This window comes from Pantherophis guttatus, chromosome 1 (assembly GCF_059756535.1).
Source record: "Pantherophis guttatus breed Tessera chromosome 1, ASM5975653v1, whole genome shotgun sequence".
NCBI classification, from domain to species: domain Eukaryota; kingdom Metazoa; phylum Chordata; class Lepidosauria; order Squamata; family Colubridae; genus Pantherophis; species Pantherophis guttatus.
The window spans coordinates 148,047,869-148,071,036 of record NC_142063.1 but is presented as its reverse complement, the minus strand read 5'-3'; the positions used below and the strand labels follow the sequence as shown (position 1 = coordinate 148,071,036).

Sequence of the window (23,168 nt, the reverse complement as noted above, 5' to 3'; positions counted from 1 at the left end):
ATAGGTATAGGGAAGGAAACAAGGCAGGGGTGAAATCTACTTACCTTCCTTACTGATTTGGAAGTGCACACGCCGCGCATGTCATGTGTGTGCAGACCACATGCGCAAAACCTTCTGCACATGCACAGAGGGTAAAAAACCCAGTGTTAACCAGGTAGTAATGACACCCGGGCAGGTGGGCAGAGCCTTGTGCCGCCATCGCTACCGGTTCTCCGAACCACCTGCCACAATTGCTACCGGATCGGTCAATCCGGTCTGAACCGGGAGCATTTCACCCCTGAAACAGGGGCATCAGTTCCCAGGAAATTGCACTACGCTGGCCAGAATGCTTATCGGCCTGGCTTGATATGATCTTCCCTGATTACCAATAGCTTTTAAAATCTCTGTTTCAGGGACAAGGAGGATGCAGAGCTAGAAAAAGCATGCACATTCTTGGCTACATGTTGGAACTTTTAAATTTTTTTTCTCTCTTTTCCCCAAAACCTTGTTTCCCCTCCATTTCCCTCATCAGTTCTTCAACAGTTACAAGGAAAATGCATTTTCTAATCATTGTACAATTTTCACCCTGCTAGAATTAATTGGTGTGAACTTTCTCTGCCCATAGCAGCTCCTAGCACCTCCATTTGCTGAAAGAGAAGACAACTTTGCTTTCCTCCCCACCCCCCACTGGAAACATAGTCATGACTCATTCCTGTTGCTGTTGTCATTCAGTTACATCTGTCTGTCCAAGAAATGTATAAAAATGGATTCAGAGCTTATTTAAATAAGAAAGAGAAGACGCTCTGTTCTTAATTTAAATACGTTGTTCTCATCTCCAGCTGCGCATTCAGTCCTTATTTCTAAAAAAAGTAAGGGATTATATAAGTACTTAATTTTATAAGTAAGGAATTGAATTGTTCTTTCCAGGCCAGTATTTTGCTGGTATTGACATTGTTTTAAATGAATCATTTTTTTAATTTTTATTTTCTCTCTCATATCTCCTGCATGTTGGAAGGGATGACTGAATTCCATCCTTATAAGGCCATTTGCTAAAATTGAACTTTGCAAATCAGATTTTTTTTACCCCAGTTTTATACTTTTGCCTAAAAGTAGGATCCTCTCCATTCGAATAGTCTTCATCCTGATTCAACTACCTAGGGAATCAGTAGGTGGCACTCTATCCATCCTTGTTAGGAAGATCTGCTTCTTCTGCTGCATAATCTAGTTTTTAGCCACAATAAATCCCGCTGCATCTTGTGTTAAATGTGGGCTAGATAAAGCAAATTTAATGTTATAGTCTCAAGCAAAAGGTTTCTTTACACTGCCTAATTATGCACTACCTAATAGAAAATCAGAAACAGCTAGTTTGGTGCAGTGATTAAGGCATCAGGCTAAAAATCAGGAGACTGTGAGTGATAGTCCTGCATCAGGTCACAAAACCAGGTGATGATCTTGGACCAGTCTTTCTCTTTTAGCTCTAGAAAAGAGAAGGTAAGGGAAAAACAATTATGAAAAACAGAGGTGGGGAGGGACAAAGAGAGAAAGAGTGAGGCAAAGACAGAGAGAGTTGGATACAGGTGGCCAATGGTTAGACTGTAATATTGCAGGCTGACTCTGCCCACAGCCAGGAGTTCAATCAAGGTTCACTCAGTCTTCCATCCTTCCCAGATCAGTAAAATGAGGACCCATGTTGTTGGGGGCAATATGCTGACTCTGTAAACCTCTCTGAGATGGCTGTAAAACACTATGAAGCGGTATATAGGTCTAAGTGCTAGTGCTATGGATATGAACATAGGCATATTTAAATATACTCGCTTTAGACTTTGATTCCTCATATTTGATTCCTCATGAGAGATCCATATGCCTGAATATGATTCAGGTTTGTCTCCCAGGTGTCTGAACTAGTGAAACTCACAGAAAATATAAACAGGAGAAAAAAAACCCATTTTGAACATTCGTAAGTTTTCAGCTGTGCTTTAAACGTTTCGTAGCAGCTTCTGCATCTCTTATACTAACAGAAACACCTACTTGTTTAATAAGATTAAGATTAAGGAGAGGGGTTACATCAAACAGCAACGTATGTTAAACGGAGGCAGAAATAACAGTGCATCGTGACATTTACTCTTGTGCTTATATATTTAACCTGCCAGAATCTGATGTCAGTTTGCAAGAAACAGATGCCTGTGATGTGAGTACAAACTTTGGACAGATGAACCTTTACTGTGATGATTCAGGTAGGATTTTTTTCCCCTTGTACTCTGGTAAGCATGAAATGAAATTAGAAGCATGTGCTCAGTCAACTTTTTCTTGCGATAGAAGCTTTGTATACGTGGCCAAAAGGTACCAGCATCGGGGGGGCTGCTATGTTCTTTAATTTATGTTACTGCTTCCTCTGCCTACAATGGAAGAGCAAAATAAAACAATTACATAAAGTGTAAGTTGTCTGAACCATCTCTGCATGTAGCTCACAGATTCTTTCTGCAAAACTGCGTGCTTCAATTCTCCCATAATCCATGTTGGTAACACTATGTGGTTTTTTTTTTGCAGTGTGTAACTTTTCTTTTCTCGCTGATCACTTTTCCTTGTTGAGTTTAGGTTTAGGCTTGCTAGATAATCCATTCACAATGTTCCCCACAAAGACACCCAGTCCCATCCCATGATGCACATGCACCCTTCCGATCGTGTTCCATGTGAACCTGCTCACAGAAATAGGAATTTTAAAGTTAGATATAAAAAAGGAAAGTGGTCCAGCAAGAGGAAGAAATAAAAGTTCCTCCTGCTGGGTTTTTGTCATCTCTGTCACTCTTTTGACTGAGGTACAAATAGTCCTCTACTTATAATAGTTCATTTAGTGACTGTTCAAAGTTACAACGGCACTGAAAAAAGTGACTTATGACTGGGATTCAGCCAGTTCGCACCACTTCGGGAGAACTGGTTGTTAACTTTCTGAGCAGTTTGGTGAACTGGTTGTTGGAAGAAATCCATTAAGGCAGAGAACCGGTTGTTAAATTATTTGAATTCCACCACTGCTTATGACCCTTTCTCAGATTTACGACGTTTGCAGTATCCCCATGATGATTTGATCAAAATTCAGATGCTTTGCAACTAGTTCATATTTATGACTGTTGCAGTGTCCTGGGGTCTTGTGATCAGCTTCCGTGACCTCTTGATAAGCAGTCAATGGGGAAGCCAGATTCACTTAATAACTATGCTAACTTAACAACTGCCGTGATTCACTTAACAACTGTGGCAAGAAAGGTTGTAAAATGGGGTAAAACTCACTTAACAAATGTCTCACTTAACAACAGAAACTTTGGGCTCCGTTGTGGTCATAAGTTGAGCACTATCTGTACCCCTATATCTGGATCTACTGCAAATAGATATCCAGTGTTATACAGTCAGTTTCTTTGTCTATACTAGACGCTATCGAAAAGATGAGGGAAATTAATTGTGGAACGGACAGAATTAGTATGATAAATAATATGAAATTATCTTGTGTGGCTACATGAGAAGTTGGCTTGATCTTAACAGAAATCATAGTATCATTGGTCTGCACCAATTCAGGTTCATTGATTCCACAGTCGGTGCTGATAATTTTCAATTTAACACATCTCTGTGAGAGAATAGCAATAACAGTAGCACTATATACCACTTCACAGTGCTTTACAGCCCTTTCTAAGCAAATTAAAGAGTCAGCATATTGCCCCCAACAATCTGGCTCCTCATTTTACCGACCTCAGAAGGATGGAAGAATGGGTCAACCTTGAGCCTGTGAGAATCAAACTGCTGGCAGTTGATGGAATTAGCCTGCAATACTGCATTCTAACCACCATGGCACCATGGCTTTCTAATAGCCAGAAAGGATATCAGGATGTTTGGGAAGAAAGGAACAAAGTAATCACAGTCACATTCCTAACATTGAGACTGGGCCACAAATTGGACTATTTTTTTCCAACAGAAGTGGTGGTTATATAACTGCCGAAAAGATTTCTTGGATGATAATTTTCTGTAGTTCAAATAAAGCAAACAGCTCTAGTTAGATGTCCATTAGGAAGTATTATGCAAGCTTCAGTAAGTTCTGTTAGCTTAGTTAGCTTTTAATGGAATTAGCTGTACAAAAAGGTATGACCGTTCCTTATCCTATCGATAAATATCTTTATGGCGATTTTCCTGATGATTGGCCTACATTGACAATTTTACCAGAAATAATATTTTTAAATATCAGATATTTTTCTGTTAATTTTTCTCTCATTCCAGTCTATTTCCTTTATTCTGTCTATGTTTAGAATATGATAATATTTTACACATATGTTTTAAACCATAATTATAGTGTCAACCCTGAAGCTGGCCATCTTTCTATTCTACTGGGGGGAGGGGGTTCTTTTCTTCAAAGCTTCAGTGCTGACACAGACTGGAGATGAGGGATAGGGAGGGGGGCTGTAGAGATAGCTGGGGTGCTATAACCAAAACAACATTCTTTCCCCTGGGAACCAAGGTCATGTGTGCGGGTGGTTGGGAGGTGGAGACTGGGGTCATCCATCATCTGGACTGTATGCTGATTAGACTATGTAACTGATGCCTTGGGGGAAGTGACCAACTTTTACTTTTAATTAAAGGGAAAACCTGTGGGACTTCAAAGCCGGTTTTCACCAGCATTGTGCCAATATGACATGCACTAATAAAATGTTCTTTGAGGAAATCTCAGGCCTCGGAGTCCTTTCATTTGGGGGGGGTGTTGTTAGTTGGAACCCTGACATATAGGTTTTAAAGTTTTTAAACCATCATTATAGATTTTAAAATAAACAGATTAACAGAGCTGGAAGGGACCTTGGAAGTCTTCTAGTCCAGCCCCCTGCTTAGGCAGGAAACCCTATACCTGTGATAGCGAACCTATTGCACGGGTGCCACAGGTGGCATGTGGAGCCATATCGGTGGGCACGCGAGCTCAGCTCCGGCACGCATGCATGCACTGGCCAGCTGATTTTCGGGTCCACCAGAAGTCAGGAAACACGCTGTTTCTGGCCTCCGGAGGGCCTCTCGGGGGGGGTAGGCCGTTTTCGCCCTCCCCAGGCTCCTAGAAAGGCTCTGGAGCCTGGGGAGAGCAAAAAATGGGCCTACTGGGCCCACCGTGCCATCGCATGCCAAAAGCAGGGGGAGCATGGGGGCGGGGCACATAGAATTATGGATGTGGGCATGTGTGCGTGTGACCCCCCACCACGCTTTTGGCACGTGATGGCAAAAAGATTAGCCATCACGGCCCTATACAATTTCAGACAAATAGTTGTCCAATCTCTTCTTCAAAACCTCCAATGTTGGAGGACTTACTAGGAGAAATCGTGATAATTTCTTTTCTTTTTTTCATTATCAATGATTTGTACTTTCTTTTCATCTGCAGATCATGTTGAAAGTAGAGACCAAAGACCTTCCTCTGAAAAAGAGCTGAGCCTGAGAGACTATCAGATGGAAGTGGCCAAACCAGCTTTGGAAGGGAAAAATATTGTTATATGCCTTCCCACAGGCACTGGCAAGACTCGAGTTGCTGTTTACATTGCCAAAGACCACTTAGATAAAAAAAGAAAAGCAAAAGAATGTGGAAAGGTTATAGTTCTTGTCAACAAGGTAAACCATCCGGTGATAAATGGTAACAGCAGTTAGTATTGTCCACAGTGACATCAAGATGGGAGTTCAGGGCTCTGGTTAGCAGAATGAATGGTGAAGTCCCAAAATATAAAAATTTTACCACTAGACTTTCATCTCCCATGAGCAATATGACCTACCTGGACTTTGTTTATATAATCAAATGTATCATGGCTGCCCACTCCAGAAGACTCTGAGCAGAGTCTTACAACATTTTACAAAGATCAAAATCATTTCTGTGATTCATTGAATTATAAAATAATTGCCAATTCTGAAATTCTCCAAATTCTATACTGATCTGAGGAGTCCCCAGCCATCTTCTCTTTGTGTATTTTCCAGACTCAACTTCAGTGTCAACAGCTAAGCCACTATCGCTTGCTTTTGTAATCCTAATGAGGTCTTAAGTGAAATCAAGTGCATAAATCACAGGTGTCAAACTCAATCGTGTCACGTGACGTATCACGATGTTTTTTTGCCTGTGTGGAGCTGGGGTGGATGTGGCCTGCACGTGACGCATCCAGCCTGAGGGGCTGCCAGTTTGACACCCCTGGCATAAATGAAGGATGCTGGCCTTTCTTCAAAGGAATGAAGGACATTCTGCCTTTCTTTGCTTAAGTATAACTAGAACTCTTTGGTGGATCTGGAAAAAATGCAGGAGTTCTGGTTGCATGAACTTTTTTCTACTTGTGTTGATGTCCTGTTACTAGGCTTAATTATTGGATATGTATTTATTTACCAAATTTCTTTCTCATTCTTTATTGCATTCTGAACAAATTATCGGCAGCAGATGACAAAGTAAAACACAAGACACATAAGCAAAAAGACCAATTCCCACTAACAATAATGAAATGAGATCATACTCCAAACGCTCTCCAGAAGAGTCCTGTCTTTCTCTTCTCCTTGAAAATGAAAAACATCAGAGCTAAAGTAATGCCCAAAGGGAGGCCCAACCCAGAGGGTTAGCCCTACAGTTGAAAAAAAAATGCTTTGCAACCGTTGACCTTCCCAACATGGTGCTTTTCCCAGCACCATCAGATTCTCCCATGGAGAAAGGCAGTGCTGCAAGTAACTTAAGCCTACAGGTCTTTTAAATTAAAAAAGGCACTTTGAATTGGATCTGGAAGCTAATAAGGAGTCAGTGTAGGATCCCTCCCCGTCATATGATCCCACCAACTATTGCTGGTGAGCACTAGGTGGCTGTATTTGGCACCTGTGGAAGTCTCCAAGCTATATGGTAAAGGTAGCCTCACATAGAGTATGTTGCAGTAATCTAAGCAACGTAATGATACAAGGGTGTGAGCCACTGGAGTAAAGTCCTCAAGTCCCAGGTAAGGCCACAATTGGTGCACCAAGCCAGAACTGGGCAAAGGTATCTCTGGCCATAGTTTCCATCTGTTGATCTACCAGGAGGCATAAGTACAATAACCAAAGAACTTTATGTAAGCAGCCTTTACCATAGTGGCTTCTTCTGGATAATTGGATTTCAGGTCCTCTAATCAAAGGCCATGTTTGCTGGAGAAATGTTGGTCTAAACCATGGGTGTCAAACTCGATTGACACATCACGTGAGATGTATATTGCCACAGTTCTTTGCCTTGGCAGAGCCAGAGTGGGCATGCGGGGCACCAGTTTGACATCCCTGGTCTAAGCCCACTATCATGAACATCTGTTTAATTATATCCTTCTCTCTCTCTCTCATCTATCTATCTATCTGGAAAACAGGTGCCATTGGTGGAACAGCATTTAGAGAATGAATTTGGTCCCTATTTGAAGCATTCGTACCGAACAATAGGACTGAGTGGGGCGTCTCAACTGAAATTTTCATTCCCTGAACTAATTAGAGAGTATGATGTGATTATTTGTACAGCTAAGATCCTGGAGAATGCATTGGAGAAAGTGTATGAAGATGATGAAGAAGGAGTCCAGTTATCAGGCATGTATAGATAACTGTGTGGATCTGAACACCAAATGTATTGCAGCAGGAGTAGGGAAACTGCAGTCAGTCAGTCTACAGAACCTCTTAAAAATAATTATTGCAGCTCATGGAGATTGAAAATAATACCAAAAATACTATGGTCCTAGGTGACAAGTAACCCAACCTGTATGCTTCAAAAGCACATTTGGTTCTATCTGTGTCAGGTTCCAAGCAGAGGTGGGTTTCAGCAGGTTCTGACCAGTTCTGGAGAACTGGTAGTGGAAATTTTGAATAGTTCAGAGAACCGGTAGTAAAAATTCTGACTGGCCCTGCCCCCATCTATTTTCTGCCTCCCAAATCCCAGCTGATCGGGAGGAAATGGGGATTTTGCAGTATCCTTCCCCTGGAGTGGGGTGGGAATGGAGATTTTACAGTTTCCTTCCCCTGCCACACCCACCAAGCCATGCCACACCCACCAAGCCACACCCACAGAACCGGTAGTAAAAAATTTTGAAACCCACCACTGGTTCCAAGTAATGCACCCATTATAAACCCTCTTATTTGTGAAGGACTGCCAAACTTGGGCATCCGTCTAGAAAATGTTTATAGCCTAAATTAGGGATCCTTCTGAAAGTTTCCCCTCCATTTGTGGCTGTTTGTTCCTATGTAGTGCAAACCGTTGAGAGAGGAGGAAAATACTTCAGGCAGCCTTAGCGTGGTCATAAGAGACTAAAGTGTATTCCAGGCAGTGACACTTTGGGAAGTATATTCAGAATGAATATTTCATTTTACTTTGAACACAATTTTTAGTTGTACAAAAATTAAAGGCATTGATTTCTCAGCCGGAGATTGGAAATCCATGATTCTGTAGCATGGTAAATGATTGAGAATGATACAAGGTTTCATTCCAGCCACATCTTCTAGGCTACAGATTCTGCAGTCTACCATGGAAGTACAGATAGTCCTTGTTTAGCAACCACAATTGGAACTGGAAACCCAGTCATTAAGTGAAATAGTCACTAAATGAAACCATAACTGTGTTTATAATCTTACTTCAGCTCTTCTTTGCTTTATAGACCTGCAAAGGTTTTATTTATTTATTTATTTATTACATTTATATGCTACCCATCTTGCTGTCATACAACTCTTTAACTGCGAACACTGCTCACAGAGTTACTCCATCACTGTACTCCATAACTACAAAGTCTTGCTGAATGAGGACTATTTGTCAAACTTCTTAAAGCTCTACATGAGAGGATTCATGGATAAGTATTATATACTGAGAATTTGGCATGGTATGGAAGACTTAGTCTCTCATTTATGTACATATGGATAAACACTATAGCAAAAGAACTTTCCAGAAATTCCTTGCCTTGCCTTGTCTAAAGCCATGCTGCTCTGGGAAATAATAGTTGCAGATTCAGCTACTTTTTTTTTAAAAAAAAAAGTTTTTTTTTCTTCCTGATGAGAATTAGCCACTTGCTGTTCTCTCCATCTTCCTTCAGCCAAAAGAATTGCTAGTTAAACAAAAACACAATTGAGGAATCTTAACCTAACTTCCAGATGACTTATGTTTTTGCTGATTAAAATGGCTTTTCTGATGATACTGTCAAATATTTTTATATCATAAGTAATTGTTCAAGTCAATAGCCCTAATTGGATAGAGGAAAAATGTCCCAGATTGTTAGATTTCAGTATAATTCCCCCTCCACACACACCCCATCCCCTTTCCCTTATAAAGAAGATATTCTAGTTGTAGGACTTCTAAGAGTCCGGCCAAACACATTTACAGACCTTTGTAGTTCTACGTACTTCATGTCCTAAATGTGCAAAGGATCTGTAAATAAGCAGAGACCACATAGATCATGAGTGTCAAACTCGCAGCATTATGTCACCGTCACATGACATTTTTGCCCTTTGCAAAGTTGGGGTGGGCATGGCCTGTGCGTGTCCCATCTGGCCCATGGGCCGCCAGTTTGACACCCCTGACATAGACTTTGAGATGTAATACTAGCTTGCCCATGAGCTCTGTGTGTTTAGTTCTGATATAGAAATAACATCAAGCCATTATCTGTCTGTATATTTAGATGTATATCCCGCCTTTTGAATACACAGTGTAAAATAACTCCAAAGCAAGCAAGAAACCGATGTTACGAATAGAAGAAAATACCCATAGCTCAGATTTGAACTGTGGACTCCTTGGTGCTCCCTGAGCTTAGCTGTTTGCTTGCAGATGTTTCATTATTACCTAACTAGATAACATCATCAGTACTAATGAGTGTGGGGTTTGCTCCCTGTTTGTATACAGTGGTCTGCTAGTATTGGTGGAGGTGTGGTTTTCTTGGTAGTTCCTTGATTAGAATATTGTTTTCTGTTTGATTGATTGTCTCCTGAGAAGTTCCTTCACTAGGCTTTAGGGTATTAGGGTATAACAATACCCAATTCAAGTAACTTCTAAGGAGACAAAGAAGCAGAAAACAACACCCTAATTAAGGAACTACCAAGAAAACTACACTCCTCCACCAACACTGGCAGGTCAAGCTACTCTATTTAAACAAGAAGCAAACCACACGCCCACTAGCACTGATGATGTTACCTAGTCGGGCAATGAGATGCCTGCAAGCAAACAACCACATTCAATGAGCACCAAGGAATCCACAAGAAACAGTCTGATCAAAAGCGAAGTAGTTGGTTTTACTACACTGCATATGAGCAGAAGGACTCTAACCAATTTGCACAATGTGTCTTCTAGTGTTCTCTTTGATGATCATTGACGAATGCCATCATACCCAGAAAGAAGCTGTCTATAACAATATCATGCGTTACTACTTAAAAGAAAAAAGGGAAAATGAGAAGCGAAAGAAAGAAGGAAAACAACTGGTGGCTCAGCCTCAGATTCTGGGGTTGACAGCCTCACCTGGAGTGGGAGGTGCAACGAATCACTCAAAAGCAGAGGAACATATTCTAACAGTAAGTTATACATGACCATAGAACTGTGGCAAATATTTTGCAAGAGCAAACTTTATCATTGCCGGTTATAAAGTGTGAGATCTTGCTTGGAGCAGGAAATTTACTTTCACATAGGAAATCAATCAACATCTTTAAAGAGTTATTACCAAAGCTGCTAAGAGTTTGTCTGGGTTTGAGTGGTCCTACAAGGAATAATATATGTAATTTTCTTTTATTTATTAGACGGACATCCCAGTTTTCCTCCTGGAAGTTAAAGATGTGTGTATTGCATCTTGGGATCTTATGAGAGCCCAGCCATGGAAGTTTATAAATCATGATTCATAATGATTTGATGGGACACATGAATGCAGACACTGTGGCTCATTTAAACTGTATAATCAAATTAAACCAGGGCTTAGCAAGACATAACCCTAGTTACCCCTGTTCTAAATGCAAGCAAATGGATAGGGATTTTAGAAATAATTTTAAATACAGATAGTCCTTGACTTACAACAGTTCATTTAGCGACCGTTCAAAGTTATAACAGCTCTGACAAAAATCTCTTATGACCGTTTTTCACACGTCTCCCCACAGTCACATAATCAAAATTCAGACGCTTGTATTTATGACAGTAGCAGTGTCCTGGGGGTCATGTCATCCACCTTTTGTGACCTTCTGACAAGCAAAGTCAATGGGGAAGCCAGATTCATTGAACAACCTTGTTACTAACTTAACTGCAGTGGTTCACTTAACAACGGTGGCAAGAAAAGTCATAAAATGAGGCAAAATGGGGCAAAACTTAGCAAATGCCTTGCCTAACAACAGAAATTTTGGGCTCAGTTGTGGTCATAAGCCGTGGACTACCTGTACCTACCTTTTCCATGAGTAGAAAATGATAGAGTACTTCATATGTGTGCAGCAAAAGTCTGTCACTAAAAAAAACCCAGCTTGGCATCTCTTGACTGAAGAGTCCATTCTGATAAAGTCTCAAGGCATGATCTGAAGTGAGTGTATCTTCTTTAGAGTAAGTAATCGGGGAGAAGTCCCTCAGATAACCTGGCCTCATAACCCTGAAGGGCTTTAAGGCTTGGATGCTACTGTCTCACGCAGATAAAGTTCTCTCATACAGCCGTAGGAACATTTTTCTCCACCTTGCTTTGTAGTTAGATGCAAGAGATTTGCCTGTAAATGTGTGCATTGGTCTGAAAATGATTTTTTTTTCTGTCATCGTATTTGCTATCCAAAGCATTCACTAAACGAGGAATGGGTGTAGAGCTGTAAAAGTAATACAGGACAGTACTTTGTGATACAAATGCAGTCCTGTATTGAAATCTGCATGTGCGCCACAGTTTAAGATCTTTTTCTTTCATTTTCCACCCCAAGTTTTTTATTTTATATTATTTATATATATCAGTGCGTGAATAGTCTGATACTTGAGTTTCATTCATTTTAATACAAATAGACATTATTACTCATAGTTATTACATTTCATTTTCATTGTTTCATATTGTTTAAACACACCTAATACTACCGCCCTTCAATTTCTAAACCTCCCTCTTATTATTACATATATCTTGTTATATTTGTGTGTGTATATATATATATTATGATGTGTATGTATGTGTGTGTGTGTGTGTGCATATTCTTTCTAGCCAGGTTTTACCTACATAAGCTAAGATGTTCTACAGCCCTGGTTCTGTGAAATCTCATTCACAAGTTTCTGGGCTTTTTATTTCTAGCTGACAAACAGCAACTCTGTGCTGTTCTCTGGGAGACTCAGATAGCTATCTTAGTCTCCCAATGGGCAGCAAAGGGTCTGCTGGCTGCCAGAAGAGAAAAAAAGCTCAGAAACTAGTGAATTGTGATTTCACTGAACTAGGGCTGCATAATATCTTGGTTTACGTAGGTAGAACCTGGCTAATAAAACCTATGAAAAAGAAAGAAAAATAGATAGATAGATAGATAGATAGATAGATAGATAGATAGATAGATAGATAGATAGATAGATAGATATAAACACACACACACACACATATACATACACACACACACACACACACACAATTATTCCCCTATTTCTATCTCTATTTTAACCTTTTTTTTCATGTTACCGTAATATCCAAAGAGGTTTCTTTTCTATCTTCCATCTTTCACCATCATTTTCTTTCAGAAAGGAATGCAACTGACTTTTCAGCCAGAGATAACACTGTATATGGTGTGCGATCTAAATGTTCCCTCTGTCTGGCAACAAAGAGAGAGACACAGATCCATCAAGACTCCCAAAGTGCATGCCTGCTACACTTTGGAAAGAAGATAATTCCATGGAGAACAAGGAAGTCTGACATTTCTAACTGCAGAAACCGCACTTCATAGCAGTCAGCTCTAAATCTTAACAACCTTCTTTAGGGGGACACTTCATAATAGGTTGCAATTTTGAGGCATGATTGTCTCCAAGCAACACTGTCTGGAGTCTACTTGAGAGGCAAAGTAGAACTACTGCAAAGCCATTCACAATAGTCAAGACGATCCTTTAGGTCCGCTGCTGCAGGAGATGTTACTGTCTAGGCCAGGGGTTGGCAACCCGCAGCTCTAGAGCCACATGTGGCTCTTTCATCCCTCTGCTGTGGCTCCCTTTTGCTAGTCGGCTCTACAGTTGATAGAGTTTTCAGTTAGGACAAGTAGAGGAAAATGGACACCGCTCTAGGAGGAGACTCTATGGTGGGGGAACCGGATTTCTGGTCGGCTCCAGAATTGAATGGGGGCTTCTGTTAGGACTTTTGTGGCTCTTTGGGTGTTTAAGGTTGCTGACCCCTGGTCTAGGCTAACCTGCCTTAAATGCATCCCTCTCAAGAAACAAAGAGATGCTCAAGGGAGGCTCCTCAGATGCTTCTGAACCGGCAGGCAATGAGAACTCACCTTTAAGATTGTACCGCCAGTTGTTTCCAAAGCGCTGCACAGACCTACCCGTCCCATAACTTAAATCACTTTCCCTCCTCTAGATATGTGCCAACCTGGATGCAGATGAGATTGTGACTGTTCAAGAGCACATTGCGCAACTGCAACATCAAGCAAAAGAACCTGTTAAGAAGTTTGAGATTGCAGATGTCAAAAAGAAGGTATGGATTTCTCTTGTCCTTAATGTGATCATGTAACTACAGCATCGTCTATGGTTCCTTATTTGAGGGGGGGGGACACATCTACAAATGTTAGCTTCCTCTTTTAGAAAAGAAAGTTCTCCTTTTCTTCATGGGAAGAACTAGAATCTCGAGGAAGATTCCAGCTTGGTTCTTTTTGCACCCATAGCCCATTAAAAAGAAAAACATATGTGACAGATTGCACATAGGGAGATAGGAGTAAATGGTCCTCCTGGAGCTGTGATGGCACAGTGGTTAGAATTACAGTATTACAGGCTGACTTTGCCCACTGCCAGGAGTTTGATCCTGAAGGGCTCAAGGTTGACTCAGCCTTCCATCCTTCCAAGGTTGTTAAAATGAGGACCCAGATTGTTGGGGGCAAGATGCTGACTCTATAAACTGCTTAGTGCTGTAAAGCAGGGGTTCCCAGTTGCTCACACAGAACTACCCCCTTTCCCCTACCAGTCTGCAAAGGAAATTGGGGAACTCAGCTGTAAAGTACTATGGAGCGGTATGTAAGTTTAAATGCTATTGCTATTGCTATTGTAAAAATAATAAAGGTTGGATACAAATAAATAATTTTTTTTAAAAAAAATTCCCACATTATTCACAAGAAAATATCCTATTGGGTCATTTCCTTCCTCCAACCTCTTGTGTCTGACCATATTCATATTGTTCAAAGGTCATATTTGACTCTGAGACTGGAGACTGTTGCCCCACACATCTAGTTAAGGTTGGGGGGACTCTGGATTAATTGGTCTGCTGTGATACAATGTTTCTAGTATTTTCCTCAGTTATAAACTTAAAAAAGATGTCCTGTGATTTTGATTGAATATCTATTTATCTGGAGATTTTTCTAACAAAAGTTAGACGTAAAGAGATGGTGTGAGAATTTCTGCCGGGAGAGGGGGTGCATGTTAGACGAGTTTTCCGAGCTGCTGATCTTCCCAGAGTCACTTGGGACAGCGAGATGGGCAGCATATAGATTTACTAAATAAATAAATAAAGATCCCTTCTAATCTTGTGATTGTTCACTAATGACATGCTTTACATTTTAGGATCCATTTAGAGAGAAACTCGTAAATATTATGACTGAGATTCAAGGCTATGGCCAATTCAGTCCAAACGTTGATTTTGGATCACAGGCCTATGAACAGTGGGTAATTCAGGAGGAAAAGAAAGGTAATGTTTACATTGGATTACTACATGGTTATAATCAGAGGTGGGTTTCAGCAGGTTCTGGCCAGTTCTGGAGAACTGATAGCGGAAATTTTGAGTAGTTCGGAGAACTGGTAAATACCACCTCTGACTGGCCCCACCCCCATCTATTCTCTGCCTCCCGAGTCCCAGCTGATCAGGAGGGAATGGGGATTTTGCAGTAACCTTCCCCTGGAGTGGGGTGGGAATGGAAATTTTACAGTATCCTTCCCCTGCCACGTCCACCAAGCAATGCCACACCAACAAGCTACGCCCACAGAACCAGTAGTAAAAATTTTTGAATCCCACCACTAGTTATAATACCTGGCTAAACTAGATGGCCAGAGTTTTCTTTACACCTTTGCTTGCTTGTTTTCTCAATGCTTGTTCTTTTTTCTAGCTGCCAAGGAAGGGACTCGTAAAGAGCGGGTATGTGCAGAACACTTGAAGAAATACAATGATGCCTTGCTGATTAATGATACTATCCGCATGATTGATGCCTATAACCATCTGAAGAACTTTTATGAGGAAGAAAGGAGCAGAAAGATGGCAATGGATGAAGATAAGGAAGATGAACTCATAGCCTCACAACTAGATGAAACCAATACACGTCTTATAGAGTTGTTTTATGGTAAGCATGAGCCATCTGGGACTTCCTGTCTAAACTTCTACAAATCGATGTACACTGTTAAAATGAGAAGCAAAATTTCATGCAGTTGGCTCATTAAGTAAGGCTGCTCTGTAACAAGTGGCTTAATCACATTTCACCTGCACTTTTCATTCATGTTTATAAAATTTCTGGTTTTCATTAAAAATTGGGATATAAATTTCCCAATTTTCTCAACTTCTACTTTAGCTGAAACTCAGGAAGGAGTAATTTAGGATGTTCTGTGGATAGAGATTTAGGCAAGCTGCCTTATTCTCAAGGCTATTAGCCTAATTTAATCATAACTATAAACCATGTGCTCTCAGGGCAAGCGGGTAGGAATCTAAGTGTTAGGTTCCCCATAGCTTACTTGTAGGTAAATTTATACTACTACTGTTTGCTGTGAACGTATCCAGACAACAGAGCATGTTGTGTAAATTATATTAGTTCCCATTATGCTTCCAGGTGCAATTCAAGTCACTGGTTATTACCTATAAAGCTCTAACATGGCATAGGGCCTTGTTATTTGAGATCCTGCCTATCTCCTGTAGTTTCTGCCTTCTACTGTGTTTCCCTGAAAATAAGACCCAACCAGAAAATAAGCCCTAGCATGATTTTTCAAGATGCTCATAATATAAGACCTACCCCAAAAATAAGCCCCAGTTAAGATTATCAGCCTTGTGGGGGACGTGGCAAGTGCACAGGATGTGTGTGTATTCAGCAGTTGCCACAGCCCACTGACCCCTTGGCCAGCATACTCTGGGGCTGCACAGCACGCACAGCGCAGCTGAGTTCGAGCAATGTGACCGCTGGGCCAGTCCTCCAAGTAGCAGGCGGAGATAGAGGCACGGGGGGAGGCACAGAATCTGGCCCACCAGACGCACCGGGCATCCACCTGCCCACTTCGTACCATTGTCTGTCTTTGCTTGCAAGTGGCCACAAATGGATGATGGTCTTTTTGAACATGATCTGCTAATGCTTTCAGATATTTTGGAACTACAATCAGTTTCAGCCAGCATGGCTCATAATAACATACTCTAATTCTTTTAAAACATAATTACGTAAATATTTTATTTGTTTACATTTGTTCCTAAAGACAGACAAAGAGAGCTGGAAGAGTTAGCTGAAGAACTACAATATGAAAATGAAAAACTAACAAAGTTGCGCACAACTTTAATGCAACAATTCACAAAGAACAACGAACCCAGAGGAATTATTTTCTCAAAAACTCGTCAAAGTGCCTTTGCTATCTATCAATGGATTAATGATAATCCCAAATTTGAAGAAGTTGGAGTGAAGGCTCACTACCTCATTGGTACAGGACATAATAGTGAATTTCAGCACATGACTCAGGTAAAATAAAAATGTAAAGTCTATTTCCAGATTTTATTTACTTCTCAATTGTATAGGGCAGGGATCCCCAACCTCCTGTTACAGCCCCCTATCGGACTGTGGCCTATTTGGAACTGGGCTATGTGAGAGGTGGGCTACTGTGTACCTCCACTCGTGTGAGCGACACTCCAAAGGCTTCTTGTGTGAGTGGAGTTGTGCTCGTGCGTGCTGGCCCAGTGCTCGCTTTACCTGGTTCCCCTCTTCCCCTCGAGACTGCACCCCTGAAGGCTTCGCTTCTCGATGGCAAAAGCTTTTGCAAATGCACAAAAGGCTTCGGGGGAACGATCTCCTGCTGCTTCGGGCCTTCCATTCCTTTTCAAAAACTTTTGGTATGGAGAAGCGTGAAAGAGTACGAAACCACACCCCAAAGTCTTCTCTTTTGCATGAGTGGAGCTCTGCGTGCCAGCTCACTGCTGGCACCACCCTGTTCCCTTCTCCCCCCAGAGTTCTAAGCAGCAAGAAATAATCTGATTTATAGCTACAGAGAAAACATCATAAAATCATTTTCTCGGTGGTTCTTCTGAAGACATTTCTGAAACCCCCATACCTCTGTGAGGACAAGGGCGTGCACTGCCCTTGTATGCAAAAGTTGCTGCCAAAGTATGGCACATCGAACCATGCCAAACCTAGCACAGCCAATAGCTATGAGATGTCAAACATGAAATATGGGTGGCTTGCCAGAACCTTCATATGATCTACAGCAGGGGTGTCAAACTCACATCATCACGGCAGCGTCATGTGACGTATCGGGACCTTTTTTGCTAAATCGGGCATGTCCAGTGCATGACGCATCCGGCCCATGGGCCGGGAGTTTGACAGCCCTGACCTACAGTGTGTCCCCCCCCACACACACACACTTTTCCTATCTAATTTCAGAAGTAGAGTGTTATTCATTAATAATCATTATATCAAATGCTATATGTGAATGTTACATATGTTTCTGTGATTGACACTTTCTTGCTAAAATGTTTAAGTGCTGACTTCCAGAAACTAAGAAGTGTTACGGCTGTTGATGTAGCCCATTGACGTAGACCGAGGTAGTCCGATAGAATTTATATTTGTCAGAGCTACAACTCTACTGTATTTGGGTAATCTGGATATGTTAGAAATAGCACCTCTGAAAGAACTGAATTTATTATGTGGAGCCCTTGGTGCTCTCTGTGCTTTATCAGTGCTAGGAATTTCTTCTTCCTGCTTACGGTAGAAACCTGTGGCAGCGCTATATATATATATATATATATATATATATATATATATATATATATATATATATATATATATATATATATATATATATATATATATATATATATATATATATATATATATATATATATATATATAAGGTTTTTTTTAATTGCTTTGTTGTTGCTTTAATTCAAAACATAGTTTGTAACATTTGAGACTGAAAACAAATGCTTCATGACTTAAGTCAATTTGTAAGAGCCGTTCGTCGTGCTGTCATTCCTTTTATGAATGTAACAACATGTTTCTACAGAATGAACAAAAGGATATCATTCAAAAGTTCCGTACTGGCAAAATCAACTTACTAATTGCTACTACCGTAGCAGAGGAAGGCCTGGATATCTCACAGTGCAACATTGTTATACGCTATGGTCTTGTTACCAATGAAATAGCCATGATGCAGGTAACGGTCCAGCCATCTCATTTTTGCTTTTTCACTTGTAAATTTATCAGATAATCAGATGACCATCTTCTGCTTTAATCACAACACCGAAATGGCTCTCAACAGCAACGTAAAAAGCGTTTAAAATGCCATTCTATCAATAAGGCAGGTTGCTTATCTCAAGTGCCCAGATATAATATACTTGGGCTTCTGCCATGTATCCCATGAAGATATGTGAACCTGCATATTTTTGTAACTGGGACAAAGAAGTTGAGGGATAGATATTGGTACAGGAGAAACAGGCAACTCTCTCCCTCCATTTTATCTGAATTTTCCTTCTATCCCATATATCAACCGCTATTTAAATAAATTTTAAAATAGATTTTAAATTGTATTGGCAACAGTAAAAAAAAAAAACCCCGCCCTTTTTACAACCCTGTAGAGTTCGGATAGAGTCAAGGCAAGTGGATGGAGCTGAGCATTTACTGGCTGGATTCCCTTCCTGATGCCACATGGAGTTCACAATAGATGTTTTCTCTTAACACCCTAAGAGAAAAACAACTGCCGCTACCAAGGATTGAACTCTCAACCTTCTGAGTGGGAGGCTAGAGTCTTCACCACTAGACCGCTCCTCAAATTTTATTAGCAACAGTAACTAAATTTAATTAATTAAGATTCTATGTGCCAACTACTGGAAGACATTTTCTGTTGTCTTGATGGGTTGCTAGTTTCTGAAAGGACATGACCAGGGGTGAAATGCTACCGGTTCGCACCAGTTCAGGAGAACCAGTAGTAATAAACACTACCAGTTCGGGCAAACCAGTAGTTAAAAAAAGCTACCGGTTCATCTGAACCGGTATTTCCGATGATCAGCTGTGCTGGGCAATTTATATTCACTAGATCTTGCTTTCTAGCGAATCTACTTACCTTCTTAAGCCTCCTTTTTCCGTGCACAGCATGCATTTGCGCATGCAGTGTGCATTTGGTGTGCATGGTGCATGCGCACACACAGTGCGCATTTGGCACACACCACGCATGCGCAGGAAGCAAACCAGTGGCAAACCGCAGAGGATTTCACCACTGTACATGTCATATATTGAAATCAGGATTCATATTCCAGCAAAGCTCTTTAACGCATCCAGAGAAAGAGAGGAACACAACCTAACTCCTACGTATGAGTTCCTAGTATTTTATTGAAGTTTCGTGTTTCTTCCAGGCTCGGGGAAGAGCTCGAGCTGAGGAAAGCGTCTATGTGCTTGTAGCTTCAGATGGATCAGGAGCTGCTGAACGTGAAAATGTTAATATGTATCGTGAGAAAATGATGCATCGAGCAATTAAGCGCGTTCAAAAGATGCCACATGAAAAGTATTTGCATAAGGTAAGGCCCACACCATAAGGTGTGACCATTTTGGTTCTGGAAATACTTCTCTCTTCTTCTTTTTTTGCTTGCTATTACTTATTTTTGAAAAGCCTTGGGTTTTTTCAAAAGTAATCTTTCCTTTGCCTAACTCTTGTCCTCTCCCTTCCCCTGCAAAGCAGAGAGATTTCAAGCGAGTAAGCTCTTCTGCACATCAAAAGCAATGTGAGCATGCTCACAAAGGAGACATTGCCTGCAGAAATCATTTGATTTCTCCCACCCTGTCACAGAGTGGAGATATTGGAGAGAAAGACATTTCAAGAGAGTACTGTCAACTGTTTGCATGACACACGGTGGCATGATTGCATTGTTTTTCATGCGTACAAGACAGTAAGTAGGCACTTGAGCATTCCAAAAGATAAGGAAGTACTTAGGAGGCAAAAAAAATAAATAAAAATAAAAAGTCAAAGATGTGAAACTAAGTAGTCTTGTCTCTTCTTGGCTGGAAAGCACGCTTACGGTCACATGATTTCCCATTTAGCCACTGCTTCACTTAATGGCAAAGTTAGGGTCATTAAACAAGGAGGATCGATATTGTAATGTAATAAAGACATTCAATATTTAGGCAATTACAATTTAAGGCATGGAAAGATTTTTTTTAATTATTCCAAATTTAAATAGACTAGACTAGATTAGACTAGACTAGACTAGATTAGACTAGACTAGACTAGACTAGACTAGACTAGAATAATAGAATAGACTAGACTAGACTAGACTAGACTAGAATAGAATAGAATAGAATAGAATAGAATAGAATAGAATTCTTTATTGGCCAAGTATGATTGGACACACAAGGAATTTGTCTTGGTGCATACGCTCTCGGAGTACATAAAAGAAAAGATACATTTGTCAAGCATCATAAGGTACAACACTTAATAATACTTAACTAAAATAATCCAACATGAATTTTCCTGGATGATATGAAATTTTAGTTGGGAGTTATTTCCCGGTTCTGTTCATTCCTTTGCTAGATCAAAGAGCTTCAGCTGCAAAGCTGCATGGAGATGAAAATGAAGGCAAAGAAAGAACAGTTTAAACAATACAAAGAGAACCCCTCCCTGATCATGTTCCACTGCAAAAACTGCAACGATCCAAAATGCTCAGGAGACGACATTCAAGTTATTTTGAATAATCATCACGTCAATGTTAAAAAGGAATTTGAGTAAGTCCACCTCTGTGTGTGTATGTGTTTGTGTTACCATCAGGATATCTTGTTCTGATTGAACTTAGAACATCAGATTTGGAAGGGACCATAGAGGTCTTCTAATCCAGGAGTCTCTAACCCCAGTCGAGCAACCATGTCAAACTACATTTGTACATACACAGAAGCTAGGTTGCATGCACGAAACCATCCCCACCAGCACCACCATTGCTGCCAGTCGGTGGAGCCAGAAAGGTTGGGGACCACTATTCTAGTCCAACTCCCTGCTCAAGCAGGAGGCCCTAAATAGAGCCTTGGTGGCGCAGCAGACTAAAGTACTGTTAAGTAACACCAGCTGCCTGCAATTACTGCAAGTTCAAATCTCACCAGGCTCAAGGTTGACTCAGCCTTCCATCCTTTCAAGGTAGGTAAAATGAGGACCCGGTTTGTGGGGGCAATAAGCTGACTTTATATAAAAAAGAACACAGCTGGGGGGTGGCTGAAAGCCCTACTAAGCAGGTATATACAAAAGTATGAAGGCTATTGCTTAACGCATTGTAAGCCGCCCTGAGTCTCTGGAAAAGGGCGGCATATAAATCGAACCAATAAATAAATCATTTCAGATAAATGGCTGTCCAATCTCTTCTTAAAACCTCCAGGGATGGAGCACCCACAACTTTTGAAAGCAGGCTGTTCACTGGTTCCATTGACTGAATCACTGCAGTGGTTGCACCAATTGCTAATCCATTGATTGCCCTGCTTTTTTTTCGAGCGAATCTCTCATTGATGCCAATAAAAATGGAAGCTGTAATCTTGCTCTGAAGTGACCCCCTCTACTTTGATTTGGCTTAATGATTTGGCAATGTACGGAATATACTAAAAGGCCAGCCTTTTTCTGACAGCCCAGAACGACATTCTTGTAATGCTGTTCAAAAGTCCAGCCAATAAAGAAATAAGAGGGCGGGGGATCCAGCCATCAAGGCAGGGAAAACCAAGCGTGGTGTCTACCGCAGGGGTGAAATCCAACAGGTTCTGACAGGTTCTGGAGAACTGGTAGCAGAAATTTTGAATAGTTCAGAGAACCAGTAGTGGAAATTTTGAGTAGTTCAGAGAACTGGTAGCAGAAATTTTGAATAGTTCAGAGAACCGGTAGTGGAAATTTTGAGTAGTTCGGAGAACCGATAGTGGAAATTTTGAGTAGTTCGGAGAACGGGCAAATACCACCCCTGGCTGGTCCCAGAATGGGGTGGGAATGGGGACTTTGCAGTATCTGTCCCCTGGAGTGGGGTGGAAATGGAGATTTTGCAGTATCCTTCCCCTGCCATGCCCACAGAACCGGTAGTAAAAAAAATTGAATTTCACCACTGGTCTATGGGTAAATCCCTTGGTAGAGTTACTGAATACCAATAGTTTAACCGAAAATTAGCAAATCTTAGTTTGCTTATGTGATCATTGATCAACTGTTAATTTGTGAAACAAGAGCATGAATTCTCTTTGATCTACTAGTCATGCTGCCTACTTTGAGTAGGCAGAGATACCAACCACAGAAACTAAAGCAGATTGGTAGCAGTAGATATTCCAATCACAAGTACTATAGATGCAGGTTTGTGTTGTAATCCAGTGCTTTGACTTAGGAAATGTAGCCAGTATTGAACATCATTGCCCCCTCAGTCAGTTTATTTTTCATAGCTCCCTTTTATACCTACATCTGACTAGTGAACTTCTAGAACTCACCACAAAGCTAAATACCACACTAGCAAAAGGGTGAGGATTTCTGGTCTTGCTGACTCATCCAGAAGTTAGGGTTGAATCTACAGGAAGTGTCAATGATGCTTATCTGGTGAGATGAACTCCTTCCTGTCTATATGAAAAATTAGTCACAACGTCTTTCTTTTGAAAAGTAAATTGTTCCATTTTTCACTTCAGGGACCTTTATACTGTAAAGGAAAATAAGACACTGCAAGCAAAAAAAGCAGATTATCAAACAAATGGGGACATCTTTTGTAAAAATTGTGGCCAGGTGAGTGTCAGGATTGATTAATTTGGATATTTTTGGGTTAATTCTGGGTTGGATTCTCCAAATATTGCTGAGCCACCTCTCCTAAAGGCCGTCACTTTGGGCTGATGATGGCTGC

The 23,168-nt window shown here is 40.8% G+C and overlaps 1 protein-coding gene across 2 annotated transcripts in view; it reads left to right on the top strand.

Moving 5' to 3' along the window:
* The window catches only part of IFIH1 (interferon induced with helicase C domain 1), a 34,448-nt gene that overhangs the window by 9,404 nt on the left and 1,876 nt on the right, over positions 1-23,168 (top strand). The window contains exons 5-16 of one of the 2 annotated variants that reach the window (XM_034426313.3): positions 2,130-2,213; positions 5,375-5,598; positions 7,338-7,548; positions 10,283-10,500; positions 13,479-13,595; positions 14,672-14,795; positions 15,211-15,441; positions 16,553-16,809; positions 18,347-18,496; positions 19,692-19,853; positions 20,864-21,054; positions 22,960-23,053. In XM_034426313.3, the coding sequence (XP_034282204.2) occupies positions 2,130-2,213; positions 5,375-5,598; positions 7,338-7,548; positions 10,283-10,500; positions 13,479-13,595; positions 14,672-14,795; positions 15,211-15,441; positions 16,553-16,809; positions 18,347-18,496; positions 19,692-19,853; positions 20,864-21,054; positions 22,960-23,053 (2,063 nt within the window). The remainder of the gene's footprint in view (positions 1-2,129; positions 2,214-5,374; positions 5,599-7,337; positions 7,549-10,282; positions 10,501-13,478; positions 13,596-14,671; positions 14,796-15,210; positions 15,442-16,552; positions 16,810-18,346; positions 18,497-19,691; positions 19,854-20,863; positions 21,055-22,959; positions 23,054-23,168) is intronic. The other variant, XM_087881972.1, reaches the window with a different exon arrangement.